This window comes from Leptinotarsa decemlineata, unplaced genomic scaffold (assembly GCF_025532065.1).
Source record: "Leptinotarsa decemlineata unplaced genomic scaffold, Ldec_3_MD MMD2_tig00026354_RagTag_RagTag, whole genome shotgun sequence".
NCBI classification, from domain to species: Eukaryota; Metazoa; Arthropoda; class Insecta; order Coleoptera; family Chrysomelidae; genus Leptinotarsa; species Leptinotarsa decemlineata.
This window is the reverse complement of record NW_027412702.1, coordinates 23,280,403-23,294,419: the sequence shown is the minus strand read 5'-3', so window position 1 is coordinate 23,294,419 and position 14,017 is coordinate 23,280,403. Positions and strand designations below refer to the sequence as shown.

At 33.3% G+C, this 14,017-nt stretch overlaps 1 protein-coding gene across 11 annotated transcripts in view; it reads right to left on the bottom strand.

The window, feature by feature from the left end:
- Positions 1–14,017, bottom strand: part of mtd (TLD domain-containing protein mustard) — a 312,338-nt gene that overhangs the window by 20,153 nt on the left and 278,168 nt on the right. For 10 of the 11 annotated variants that reach the window (XM_074184319.1, XM_074184321.1, XM_074184323.1 and 7 more), the window contains one exon: positions 2,078–2,206. In XM_074184319.1, the coding sequence (XP_074040420.1) occupies positions 2,078–2,206 (129 nt within the window). Of the gene's footprint in view, positions 1–2,077; positions 2,207–10,249; positions 10,557–14,017 lie in introns of those variants that run through there. The other variant, XM_023159277.2, reaches the window with a different exon arrangement.

Sequence of the window (14,017 nt, the reverse complement as noted above, 5' to 3'; positions counted from 1 at the left end):
ATTTTGCATTTCACCACCATCACTTTACTACATTTTTAACTATATATTCAAAACTATTTTCGGAGAATTCAGCATTGACGGGTGGAGAAATGATAGTAAATGAGAATGTTCAACAACTTATGAATAAACATGATTAATATTGGAGTTTTATCCAAACACCAAACCGTTATTTTAACAACTCGACACGTGTTTCGATCACCAAGTGATCAACTTCAAGAGCAAGATTGAACTAGTTTAGTTTGATTTTATTCGAAACACGTGTCGAGGTGTTAAAATTACTAGTTTAGTTTAATCTTCCTCTTGAAGATGATCACTTGGGATCGAAACACGTGTCGAGGTGTTAAAATAACGGTTTGGTGTTGGGATAAAACTCCGGTAATATTCATTACTACACCAAAGGTTCCAAACAGTGCATCGTAGTAATAAAAATAATGTCCATATTGTTTTGAAGGATATAGAACAATGCTGAGGTATTCGTTATGAAGAATAACATTCAGATCTGGAGTCATCAAGTATTTTCTATTAAATGATTTCAGTATCAGTTTACTGAATTGTGCAAACCGGTAAAGACACCATAATTTGAAAAATAATACCTTCTGTTGTTCAAGAACGGCAAATCAAACGGACATATTGCTCAAAAGAGACAGTAAAATATGAGTTTTAATTTAATGTTCAAAATAACAAACATGACAAAAAAACTCAACGTTACAAATGGGCTGATACGATCCTGTGATGCTTTCCAAATGACAAGGATCGATGCAGGTATGTGAAAACTCAACTTGCATTCTACTGTTTGATAAAGATAGTAAGGAAATATATTAGTGAAGTTTCGTGAATCGGGGTGAATAAAATGACTGAATTGATATGAAAGAGATAATACGTTCTTGGAAAAAAAACTCTTTATTAAGTCGAGATCATGTTAGACCAGAGAAAAATTAAAAGAAAATAAGAACAAAACGAGGATCAGTGTTACGGTTATAAAAAATTAGTCATTATATTGAAAAGAATTATCAAAAAAGTAGAGAGAAATTTCAATATATGGCATTGTCCAACGAAATACAAAATCGACGAAACCATCCAAGAAGTTAAAAAACATGACCTCGGAAACTATAACGCGAGCACGAAATATTTTCGGGGGTCAAAAGAAGAATGAAAGTCCTTAAATTTGACTCAAAACAAAAAAGATGGAGAAAAAAGAAAGCATATTGCGATCGATAGAAGGTATAATTGAAGAAGTATGAAAGACCTGACTAGATAGTAGAACTCACCATTTGATTTTTCATTTTGAAACTATATTTGTTTCAAATAATAAAGAAGATGAAATCTTTCAGAAAACTGAAAATTCTATTCCCTCAAAAATATATCTCATTCCAACGCTAATGAATTCAAATGTCTTCCTTAAAAATAAATCTTCTTCAAATATAAATTAAATGAGTAGTTAATCTAGTTGTCACCCGTTTCACTTTTAGGAAAAAAAAATGAAATACATGTTTGATATCCAGTGTTATGTTTCATAAAAATAATTTTCTGAAAATAGTAACTGACTTACGGAAAACAGATGAGGAATGCCATCGATAAATTCGAATTGAACAAGATATTTTCCAGAAAAGTGTTTCTGAACATCGTTTCGGAAAAAGTTTACTTGTAAAGATGGTCTTTGATATTGTGAGAAAAATTTGTTACTCAATAATATTCATAACATCAAAGAAAAGAAAACTTTGAAATAATATTTTCGGAAAGAGATAACTGATGAAGCGAAGACAGTGTAAAATAATTTCTCGCGCCACAGAAGATAAAACATTCGTTTGTTTATTTTTGAACTGGGAATGTACGATTTATCACTTATCGAAAGTTACAGATATATATTTGAGATATATACTTCAAATGCGAAAGATTCTGGTGGTTCTTTAACTTGCCTAATATCTTGTAGAATTTCACGATTCTTTCTTCTCAAATTTTCATTTCCCCATTCAATAATTTCTTATCGAGTGTCAACTGATAATTCTCTATATCCCGTCAACGCCGAATTCTACGTAACTATTGCCATGTTAAAATAAAATCTATTAATTCGACGTACCTCCCAGCTTTCTTTGGTTAACTCTGATATTTCACCATCTTGACTGCCATGACGACTAGCTGACGGGGTCGGTTCGTCACTCCACAGCTCTGTGTCCATTTCTGCGAGGACGAATCCTCTTTCTTTCACCTACAAAAAAAGAGTTCACGTTAGCACCGGAATATTCGAAGAAATAAGCTACTTTCACTCGTGAATATTTCATTCAAATGAATTTGATGATGACCCAGACTTTTTAAAATCTACCGAGAAACTGAATGAATTGAAAAAATCAACAGATGGTGCCAAATTTTCATTTTTGGCGAAATTTCAGCTTTCAAAATAGGAATTATCACCAAAAATAAAAAGTAGGTGCCCTTCTGCTCTTTCCTAGATCATTCATTTGGATGTTGGATGTTTAATATATAATGCAAAACTGATGGGTTAGGTTAGGTTAGGTTTTACTAAACATTTTGAAAATATTTTCGAAAAATCATAATAGATCATAAAACGGTTAGATTGCAATTTTTGTGACAAATTAAAGACGACAGACGATTTCGTTTTTGATTTTCTACTCAGAATTTGCATTTTGAGAAAATTGGTACAATTTTTTCACTTACTATGAAAATGAAGACATTTTTACGCGAGCTGATAAAGGCAAAACTGTCATAGCCATGAACAAAGAAGAATACGTGGAGAAGACTTTAGACTTTCTAAATGCTGGAATGTATGATTGTCTCAGAAACGACCTTACCCATTTATACCAGAAAGAAGTCAAGGAAACTTTGAAAAATATTCATTGTGTCATGGATGAAAAGGAAAAATTCCGATCGTTAGTCATGAACCCACTACCACGTGAATTGTATTCATTGACTAAATTACACAAAGTTAACTACCCGATAAGACCGGTAGTTTCTTTCGTCACAGCTCCTTCAGTTAAAATATCCGAAAAACTCATTGCAATTATTCAAAACCACACCAATATCAAATCAAAATTCAGTTTGAGGAATTCATACCACTTGATCAATGAAATTCAAGATATTACACTCCCGGATAATGCCAAATAATGTAACATCTAATGCAAGCCAATGCCAGTTTTGGAAATCTGGGATTGAGAATAGCAGATTTTGAAATTTACCCAACCCTAAAAATTACACAGGCCATAGTATTCTATCGAACTTCAGCGACGTTAGGTACTTTCTGATAATGGTGGAAACATCACCAATGTTGCTGAAGGATATATATGAATTCACTCACGAACAAAAAAAAATTGCCAAGACCATTCAAAAATTATCACATCAATGTGAATCAGAAACTTTACCTTCTTGTTCTGACTTCAACAAAAGGCATTTGAATATCCCAAGTATTGAAAAAAATTGAATTTCTTCGACATTAGCGATTGCTCGAATTTTCATATGAATAACAATAAAAAAAATATGCACGTAGAATTTTGTCTACTGGTCCAAAAAACAGTATTATCCAGACTTGTTACGTAAATTACTATTGTTCACGCGGCTTCAACTTACTCATTGTTAATTTTACTATTCACAATGAAAGTGTACCTCAACTTCGCATTATAATAATGAAACAATAATTGAAGAAACAATTAATCTTTAAATGAGCTTCTAATCGAATTCTTTATGTGGAATTTTAAAATTGTAAATTTTCCTAGTTTGGACTTTCATTGTCTAATACGATATAATATGATTTGAAATCTCTAAAAAAACCAAATAAAATCAAAAATTGAAATGAATAGCTAAAGAAGTAATTTGGTTTGAAATCTTTTCAATTTTTATTTCATTTTCAATTGTTCAATTTTTAATTTTTTGCTCATTTTTTTCTAATTTCATTTGACGGTTCATTGTTCAATAAAATTGTTTTTTTCAGCTATTCATTTAAATTTTTGATACAATTAATTTTTTTCAGAGGTTTCAAGTAACGGCCGAGTCAATCAAAAAATTGTCAACCACTTTCAAATAAACGTTTGTTTGTTTCAAATATGTTTTTTCCGTTAACCAGCTATCACACATCTATGAACGATAACCCTCAGAAGTCGAAACTTGTGCGAGCTAAGGACTAACGAGGTCTTAAATTTTAACGTGTGATTACTAAAATTGTATTTTCAACAGTATCTGAATACAACATTCCGTTTCCTTCAATGTAATAATTTTTGGAAACAACTAAGTATACTTTACTGTACTCAAGCTCTTATTGAGGAAATCTTTGATCTCCTGAGGACGATAAATTGGTTAGGGAAACACGCGTCGAGAGACCGTACTTCGTTCTAGTGTTGGGAAAGTGTTTTCAAAAGAAGACTTTGTTTGTTTAGGAAAACGTCATCATAGTTCATTTTTCAAATGCGTATTCAGTGTAATTCAATTCAATAAGTTCCACTGAAACCATTTTTGCAATTTTAATAAAACCAGGTGTATTGAATGGCTCTGAAATTTTTTGAAAAGGTACTCAATGTAGTTAGGGAAAAAAATGTTTAGCTTTCTTTTAATTTTCTTTATTTCTGTGGTGGGAAATGACGGCTAATAAAGAATTCTCAGAATTCAGAACTCACCAGGTATAAAATAAAATATAATTCTGCGATAATATGAAACCAGACACAGTTTAACGAACTGTGTCTGTCACAGTTTAAAAAATTTACGCCTACCTTCCAACTTCTTTGTCGCTGTTGATTCTTCCAATTTTTACGAGTCATTTTTTACTGTAAACAACATGTAGGTATATTTACAAAAATGACAATCTTTACGATGGATATATCAGGTAACGCCTACTGAGATCAATATTACCAGTACCGGATACATAAACAAAAACCTACGTAGATATCCAAATGGTTTCAATTTTGATGGTTGATGATGAATCATTAAAAAAAGCTGCAATAATTTAGATCACTTAATTCAGGGGAGATCAAACAAATTGGTAATCAACGTGATGTTAAAACACATTGGGTATTTGGGATTTTCTAACAACTTCAATGGATTTCGATGGGAACAACTTCAACAAATGGTTTGAAAAACCAATGACGAATACTTCAACTGTCGAAGAGGAATAAAAAAAATGTAAATAATAAGTATTTATTGAACAGCACTCAATGCGTTGCAAGAGAAGTAATCATTGAATAAACCGCCACGATAATTACCTCAATTGCCACAATATATCAAAAGGTCAAATGACGTATCGTATGTACTAGTATGTACCTGCCTCTGTATACAATGGAAACAAAAAGTTCAACCATTGTCAGTATTGTCTGAGAGTAAAAGAATTTCAAGAATACAAACATGTCGCTACATCAAAGAAAGAAACATAGTCGTCTCAAGCAAATAACACTGCAATTCACCCATAAAATCATTGAGATATGTCTACCCTCTATATCCCTTGAGGACGCCGCTAACGAGCCATTAAAATAGGGATATGCGACAAAGAACGCGAAAACACCGACAAAGAATGCGAAAATACCGCCAAAAGAACCGCTCGGTGTTTTTTCTGATATTACGTTTAAGATAATATTAATAGGCGTCGGACTGGGGGTATTAATATACATTTTCCATTGATATATTCTGTATGATGAGAAGATGAATAAAATAAAAAATATTTTGTTTAAATATTTTATTTTGGGAAGGACAATTTATATTTGAAATTGTTTTTTATTTGCTATTGTAAAGAATCGAATTTTTAATTTGTGCTGTTGACGGAATAGGAAGAGGAATATTGAATGTGAGACGAGTGGCATAACTTTGAGTTGAGTTCGAGATGTTATCTTTGTGCTTTTTGTGCATTAGGCAGGTATTTCTAAAATAAAGAGGGAGTAGACTGTTAAGATGTGATGTGTTAAAAAAGAGCTTACAGGAATCTTGGACTCTAGCTCTGGTAATGAATCTCACTGCTCTTTTTTGTATTGTGAAAAGTTGACTTATTGAGTTTTGACAGCTGCTCCGCCAGAAACAAACTCCGCACCGCAAGTGGGATTCGAAAAGTGCAAAGTATGCTTTTCTAGCTGATTGGTAGTCCAAAGAGTTAGAGATAGACCTTATCGCATAACAACTTGAGGATAATGTTTTGCATAGTATATATGCGTTCCAAATTTTAATTTGTTCTCTATGTTGAGGCCTAAAAATTTGTTCTCTAGTTTATGCTCAATGATGTATTCTTCAAGAATTATATGGTCCAGGTTACATTCAAAGGACATTATATTAGTCTTTGATATATTGAAAGATAATGAATTGGCATCACACCATTGTTTAACTTTGCCTATATCATACTCTACACTAATTTTTAGTGATTCACGTCAAATGAGGCGAAGTAATGAAGTTTCACACTTATTTCCATTCTCACTAACTACGTAAGGTAATTTTATAAATAAAAGTGATCAAGGATCCTCCGCATACATACATCATTAATCACTTTGGAGGAATGATACCATTTAAAAATAATTTATTGTTCAAACCATACCGGGTAATTTACGTTATTTTTATTTCAATCGTATTGGAAGACGCATTAATTATTGAAAATGAATCCATAAATAATTAAATGTGAATATTTTATCGGTTGTTTGTGCGGTGTATCGCTTGGAAAATTATCCGTTGACATCATTCAGATATTTTCTATTTTTAAAACTCATCAAACGTATAATTTCAAATCAATGAGTTATAAATAAGCTCCTTCAAGCGCTGAAGATTCTTCAAAAATTATAATAGCAGATCAGAGTTGTGAGTTCATTTGTTCCCAAAACAGACCTTAATCCGTTGGTTCGTAGAACTGAAATATTTTAAAAGATATCAAAGATAGATTGAAAGGGGTATATTTTCAAGAGAGATAAGTTTATTTGGAAAAAAAGGACCGTTTCTCGTGAGTAGAGTACTATAATTTTTCTATACGAATTATATAAGGAATATTTCAAAATAAGATTCATTTGCAAAGTGTATCCAGAATAAGAGTAATAACATCAAAAAATACTTGATACAGAATTTGCCGTCAGAATAACTGAACCCATGAACTCTGGTTCATAAGCCCCGCGTTTTATATACTACTTCACAAATGTGTATACACGTTAGGACTACAAAAAACTGAGGTTCAACCTACCCTCATTTCAAAAAAAATAATATTGCAAAATAAAATCTCAAAACATTCATCTCTTGCAAAGTACCTACACCCTAAGTTCTGGTGAATGACTGCCGAAATACAACTACTTTCCCGGCTAATACCACGCTGGACATTGAATTATATTCCAACGAACATTTGTGCAAGATACCTCACAGAGGTTAGTCTTGCAGGCGGTTCTCGTTCATCCAGCAGCAGGATCATGCTGAAATCAGTCGAGTAGATCACCTACAGATCGGTTTCGAGACATTACCTCTCATCAGTGCAGAAAAGATCCGACCCAAACAGCAGTGTGCTTTGGAGTCGATTAATTTCAACGCGGCTTGACTGCATGTATGAAACCTTCGTCTAAGAGAGAATTTGTTAACTAGTAAGAGTACCACTACGTGAACAAAGCTCCGAGCAGAAAATAATCATTTCCGGTTACTGAAGGATGAACCATAGTAAAAATCAACCAATTTCGTTCTTTTACCATAGGCGAAATTTAAGGATATTATAGACTATTTTGTGGTAAGTTACTTATAACCAATACAAAAACTAAAAACAATAATAACACCAGCGAATGAACTTAACACAATATCAATTTCCGACCGTTTATTAGGTATAACAAGTCCGATGTCCGTGGGACCGTCGAATCCTTCGGTACTACAGCACTGAACGCGTTGGATGAGAATCTCATCCTAAGAGCGGTTGAAGGTCCTCGGCAACTAGGGCGGATCTCGTGGTACTGGTTGTATTTATACTACTGTGGATGAACTTTGAAAAATATTAATTTCTTCGCCACAAAACAAAATTTTCTCCAACAGCTTAACCCTAAAAGTAACTTTAGCCGTGAAAAGCATTCAATAGCCTCTATATTATTGACAAAAAATATGCCCCGTTAGAAATCTTGTTTGCATAACAATAAAATTGAATGGCAAACAATCTAGCATCGTGTTCTGTGTATTCTAAGGTAATTCACACCGAATCCGAATAAAAAACGTGATTTGGACATGTCACAATTTTAAAAGCAAACGAATAAAAATTGCAGGATATCATTATTACATACATCATGACAGTGATGGACAGATCTTTGGTTTTGTCAGACCGCTCAGAGTAATTATAGGCTTTTTTTTGCTAACGATGAGTGTAATGAATTGTAATACTTGGTAATTCACATGCCTTATCGAGATAACACCGATTGGACAACATCAGGTGCGGATCTGTTTCGAGGCTAGTTGGATTTCGCAGACATTTTATGATACCCTTACATTATTACTTTGGAACTCATTTCTATCTGCGATAAACACTTTCAAATTATTATGTTAAACAATACCACCGCAACTGCAACCTTTCTACATCGCGCGTGTTGCATCAGTTTGTGAGGCCGCTTGAATCTATTTTTCCGTGTGAAAGCTTCAATTTTGCGATAATTCACTAGTAAATGGCAAATATAATGTGATAAAATGCATTTCATACATAATATATTTTATTTGATTAGGATTTTCTAAACATTGAAATAGGTATAGTAACGGCTTGTCGTGGACTATGTAGGCATATAAAAGAAGAACGATATGTAGTGAACTGTTTCATCTGATGAAGTTTTTTAACACTTTTTTCATTTCTCTCTGGACCAAATTCTGAAGTTTATGCAGATGAAGTCGCGAACAGAAGCTAGTACCAATTCATCTCACAAACAACAAAGCAAATTAATCTAATCCAAAAAGTAAATATTATAATAATATATCGTCCAATATGTTACCTATATCAACTTGTACATGAAAAAACACAAAGATAGATCAGAATATTACTAGAATAGTATTGTACTAAGTAAACAAAGCATGTCATTTTATGTGAGTATTTTTGAAGGTTTATTTTGAATGTTCTGCAAGTATTAATCGAGGCATTGACTTTACGAGTACAGGTATACAATTGCCACATCATCAGCAATCAGCATTTTGGGCATGGTATGATATTGGCAAATTTATAGAGAGAAAACAATAATGACCACAGGACTATATCTTACGGAATGCCATGTTTCATTGTTTCTTCCTCACTTGTTTTTCAGTTTGTGTATGTGTTTTTTGTGAACAATGAATTAAAACCTTATGACATAAATGCTAGCTCATATCTTAAAATTTTTTCGGAAATTTTGGTAGCAAAGTTCGTTCCAAAATTGCTGAAATTAGACCAAAAAACCGTCTTATGAGAATCGCGCTGGAACTGTTGAATGACGTCAACGGCGATCCAGATTTGCTTAAAAGGGTCATAACTGGTGGGGAATTATGGCATCGAAACCAAAATCCAATCGTCCCAATGGAAGATCCCAGGAGAGCCAAGACCAAAAAAAGCACGTCAAAATCGATCAAATATCAAGGTCACTGTTTTCTTCGATCACCATGGAGTAGTACATCAGTTTTGCCACATGGTCGTACGGTCAATTAGGAGTACCATCTTGGGGCAGCAGTACGCAGAAAAGGTCCGTTATTGTGAAAAAACGGTTCATGGCTGCTGCATCACGATAATACACCTGCCTCAGCCACCGTATTGACCAGATTTGACCCCCTGCGACTGCGATTGCGATGAATGAGGATGTAAGAAACGAGTCGATAAAAATTTCAAAAACTACACCTCACGATTTGATCTCCACAAATTTTTGAAATTACTATGGATCTTCATCAAGTAACAACAGACGAATCAATAAAAAAAAAGAATCGATAAGAGAGCTCAAGGACATACCAAAAAGTGCATATCAGAACTGCTTCGAAGATTGGGAACACAAGTGTATTATATCTAAGAGGGCTACTGTGAAGGGGGCAAAATTGAAATAAATGAATAAATAAATGTTTTTAGCGAAAAATAAAAATTCACCTTATGTTCTTGAACAGACGTTGTATATACGCTTTCTTCTTTAAGAAAAAATAATACTTTCGTAATCAGACTTTAACCAACCACTTCGTAATGTTTATTTTCATCGATTTCGAGAATCAATCAGCTGGAATAAATACAATTAACATTATAAGTAGTAGGTATGATGAAATGTTCAATAGGGGCTAGTTTGAAACACAACAACGAAGTTCTTTTGAGTGAAATGTACTCAATTCACAATACCTTTTTCACAAGCACCAACTAAAATGCAAAAACCAATCAATTTATCTGCAGGCTTCTTCAAATTCATCAAGGCGGCACTGGCACTGTGTAACAAAAGCAACACATAAACACCACGAACTTGACGAGTTAAAACAGTTGTTTTTTCTCGACAAAACCGCCAGGAACATATGACAATTATCCAAATTTACGTATTACTCATTCAATCGGACAACAATCAAGTGAGAGGTATAATTATTCCAGAAATGACTGTCACAGCACCTTAATTTCGAACGTTTAAAGCGGAAAAAGTTACATTTCAACCGACGGACTAGCGAAGGCCGAATAAAATGGTCGTAGCCTACCAGAGAGAGGTACAAATGATTGAATTAAAATGCGACATGTGGTGCTAGTGGCTGTGATGCACAACGAATATGGGGTATGCCCAAATCCGGCCATTGTGCTGCAGGCTAGGCAATTATGTATTGCATAACTAGCTAATCACTTCGTGATTCGAGTATTATAGTATTCATATCAGCTTAAATATTCAACCTGAACGTAGTGTTTTTTCAAAAAGGGCTATGAAAGTATAAAGTACTTGAAGTAGCTTTGGAAACATGACTTTTTCTCATTGAAAATAATGTTAAAATTTATTAGGTAACGGATTCACATTTGCAACCAAGGAAATTGATCCATAATAAATCATACAAATATAATACTTTGAATTTTGAAACCCACGGCTGCAGATCATTTCAAGCTAAAACATACTATGATACCTACCACAAACGAAACGCCTATACATTCAATTATAGTCCGATACTATCGCGGGGGTGTCGGATTACCAAAGACTAGCTCTATTTAATTTAATTTGCAGTGTATAAGTTTGGAAATCTAGTTGCCCATGAATTTTTATGTGATATTTGACTAGAAAAGATTCAAAATATGTGATGAAGTCAGGCTTTAGTTTTTACAAAAGAAGAGAAATTTATTTAATATTGAAATCATAACACAACACGAATCGATTTTACAGGTAACAATGACTAAACTAGACCGATGACTCATACGGCGCAGCGTCGGACTACCGAGCGTATCGGACTGTAAAGTGTCGGACTATCGCGAGTCAACTGTATATAACATTTTCGAAGAACAGTGTTGATTGCCATACTCCACTTAAACGGCTCAAACGATTTTTCATATCCCTAAGTGATAAGGGTGTTCCACCCCTTACAATTTTATTATATATTTTGGAAAAAATTGTGTTAATTTTTTTTACTCAATTTTTACCCTTCTATCACTAACTCCCCTTTTTTAATAGTCATTTTAGTTATTCAAGCTTTTAACCCTGATCATAGATCAGTTATTCCCGGTGTCACTTCTCATTCAGTAAACAACACGGAGTAAGGATGAAAACGAAGCCGGGTTCTTGTCTCTCTCATACAAAAAGCCTTCTCTCACTCCCTACACTATTATTGTTTATCTATAAAGCGAAGATACAGTTTGTGATGCCACCGAAACTGTGAATTATGCAACAGAGTTTTTGAACTCATTGGATTTGCCAGGCATGCCATCACATAATATACAACTGAAGTTTGGATCGCTTCGAAATTTGAATCCACCACGGCTGTGTAACGGCACGCGATTAGTCATTGAAAAATCATGAAATACGGTTTCTCTTTACTTTCAGTTGATTTTTCGTCTGCTAATACCTCTTTGTGTATTATGTAGAGTTGAATAAGTTGAAAAAATGACTTCTCTGAACTGAACGGATAAATATGGTCTACGGTTACACTTTAAAAGCACATTAAATGGCAAGACCTCGTTAATCTTCAGCTCGCACAAGTTTATTTTTTGAGGGTTGCCTTTAGTAAGAGGGCGACAGCTAATGCTTGGAAAAACATACTTTTCTTCATCAGATTTTAGCCTGCTATTGATATTCCATTATCAGTACTCCTGTAGATAATTTTGTTGTATACAATAAACTTATCCACAATCCTAAACAAATGTTTGGCAGAGATGTACATTTTTATTCAACTATTCTTCAATAATGAGCAAATTATATATGCTCTACTGTATAAAAAAGAGGGTGAATTATTAATAACTTAAAAAAAAATCAAGAACAATTGTATTTGTAGCAAAAATATTCTCTTGATTTTTCGATTATACTGCTGTGATTTGTTTGAAAATCGAGTGAACTTGAAAGCACATATTCATGCATAATTGAAACCTCTCGTCATCATTTACTTGAACTGACGTAAATCATAATTTGAATATTCATCTCAACATCTGCTGCATCCCACTTTTCTTTCCATGACAACATTAATTTTAATGATTTCTTCATGTTTTACACCACAGTGAGTCACTGACACTGAGCATTGGACACAATGCTCATCTTTTCGCTACAAAATTTACTGTCTAATTAAGCAAACTGACTCATCTCGATGTATGACGAGAGGACTCGATACTTCCAAAATAGATAGCCATCTGGAAAGTATGTTTCAGGAAAGACGGTTGGTCAATGAATAACTTTATCTTTAGCCACCTAGTTCGCCAGACCTAACATTGCTGGATTATTTTCTGATGAGCTAATTCAATAACCAAGCTACGTTTGTTGTTGATTGTTTATAGTTATCAGAACATTGTTTTCGTGAAGGTATGAAAAAATTGAACGTTTTTGATTTGAAATTAAAAAAAAATATCATTCTCGAAATCTCAAAAATGTGTTAAATATGGTGATACAAGTAGTAAAGATATTGAGATATTAAATACAAAAGATCAGAATATCATAAGTGCTTTCAGGACTAAATTGTCAATTCGGTATATCTCTGAAAATACTTTAAAAGTGGTAGCACTTGTGATCAAACATACTCAAGAAAAAAGGGTCAATTAAACTCAAATTATTAGCGATAAATTAAAAATTAACTTTTTACAAGTTGTCAGGAAGTTGGTTGATTACTCGTCAGGAAATTTTTATCAGAAAAAATGAACTTAATCTGAAACAGGAGACGTGAATGAATGAAATATTCATAAATATGCAGAAAACTTGATTGATCCGACTGCTATCAACATTACTTTCAATTATATCGATTTCAAATATAATTGCAAACGATATTACAGAACAAATTATTGTTTTTATGGAACAGTACACAGACTTGTAAAAAATTACAGCTTTTTTTCTAACCTAATAGACATTTTTATGTTGTCTCTCTCTCTCTCTCCCTCTGAAAGGAATATTTTTTGTCATATGTTTTGCTCCTTTTTCTCATTCTTCTTTTAATTTATATTCCTACTGTAAAGAATACTCTTTTCATTCCTGAAATATATATTCGTATTGGTAGATTATTAATTAACGAACTAAGAATTCGCACTTACAGCATAAAGAGCAGATGAAACAATTTTCAGTTTTCGTCCACAAACTTAATTCTCTTGAGTAATGGCCACATTCTTCGCCAGTTGAATAAAATACTATTTTAACGTAACATTTAAAAATGAAACTGAACTAACAATGAAAAATTACAGTTCTTTTTTCATGCGAGAATTGAAAAGAAGCACCCGATTAATAGGACCTTTTATTTATGTAAAGGAATCGTACGTTGAAAGAGTAGGTCTCGTTAATCCTTAGCTCGCACAAGGTGTCGTTCATTTTTCAGCGACAATCCACATGTAATAGGTTTTTCAATTAATAAATTGTTAACAATAGGCAAAAACCTCAGTCACTTCTGAGAATTTAGTGCCTACTATTTTGGAATTGTATAGAACCAGGCCATTTGTAGTTGTCGTTGTTTATTTTTATGT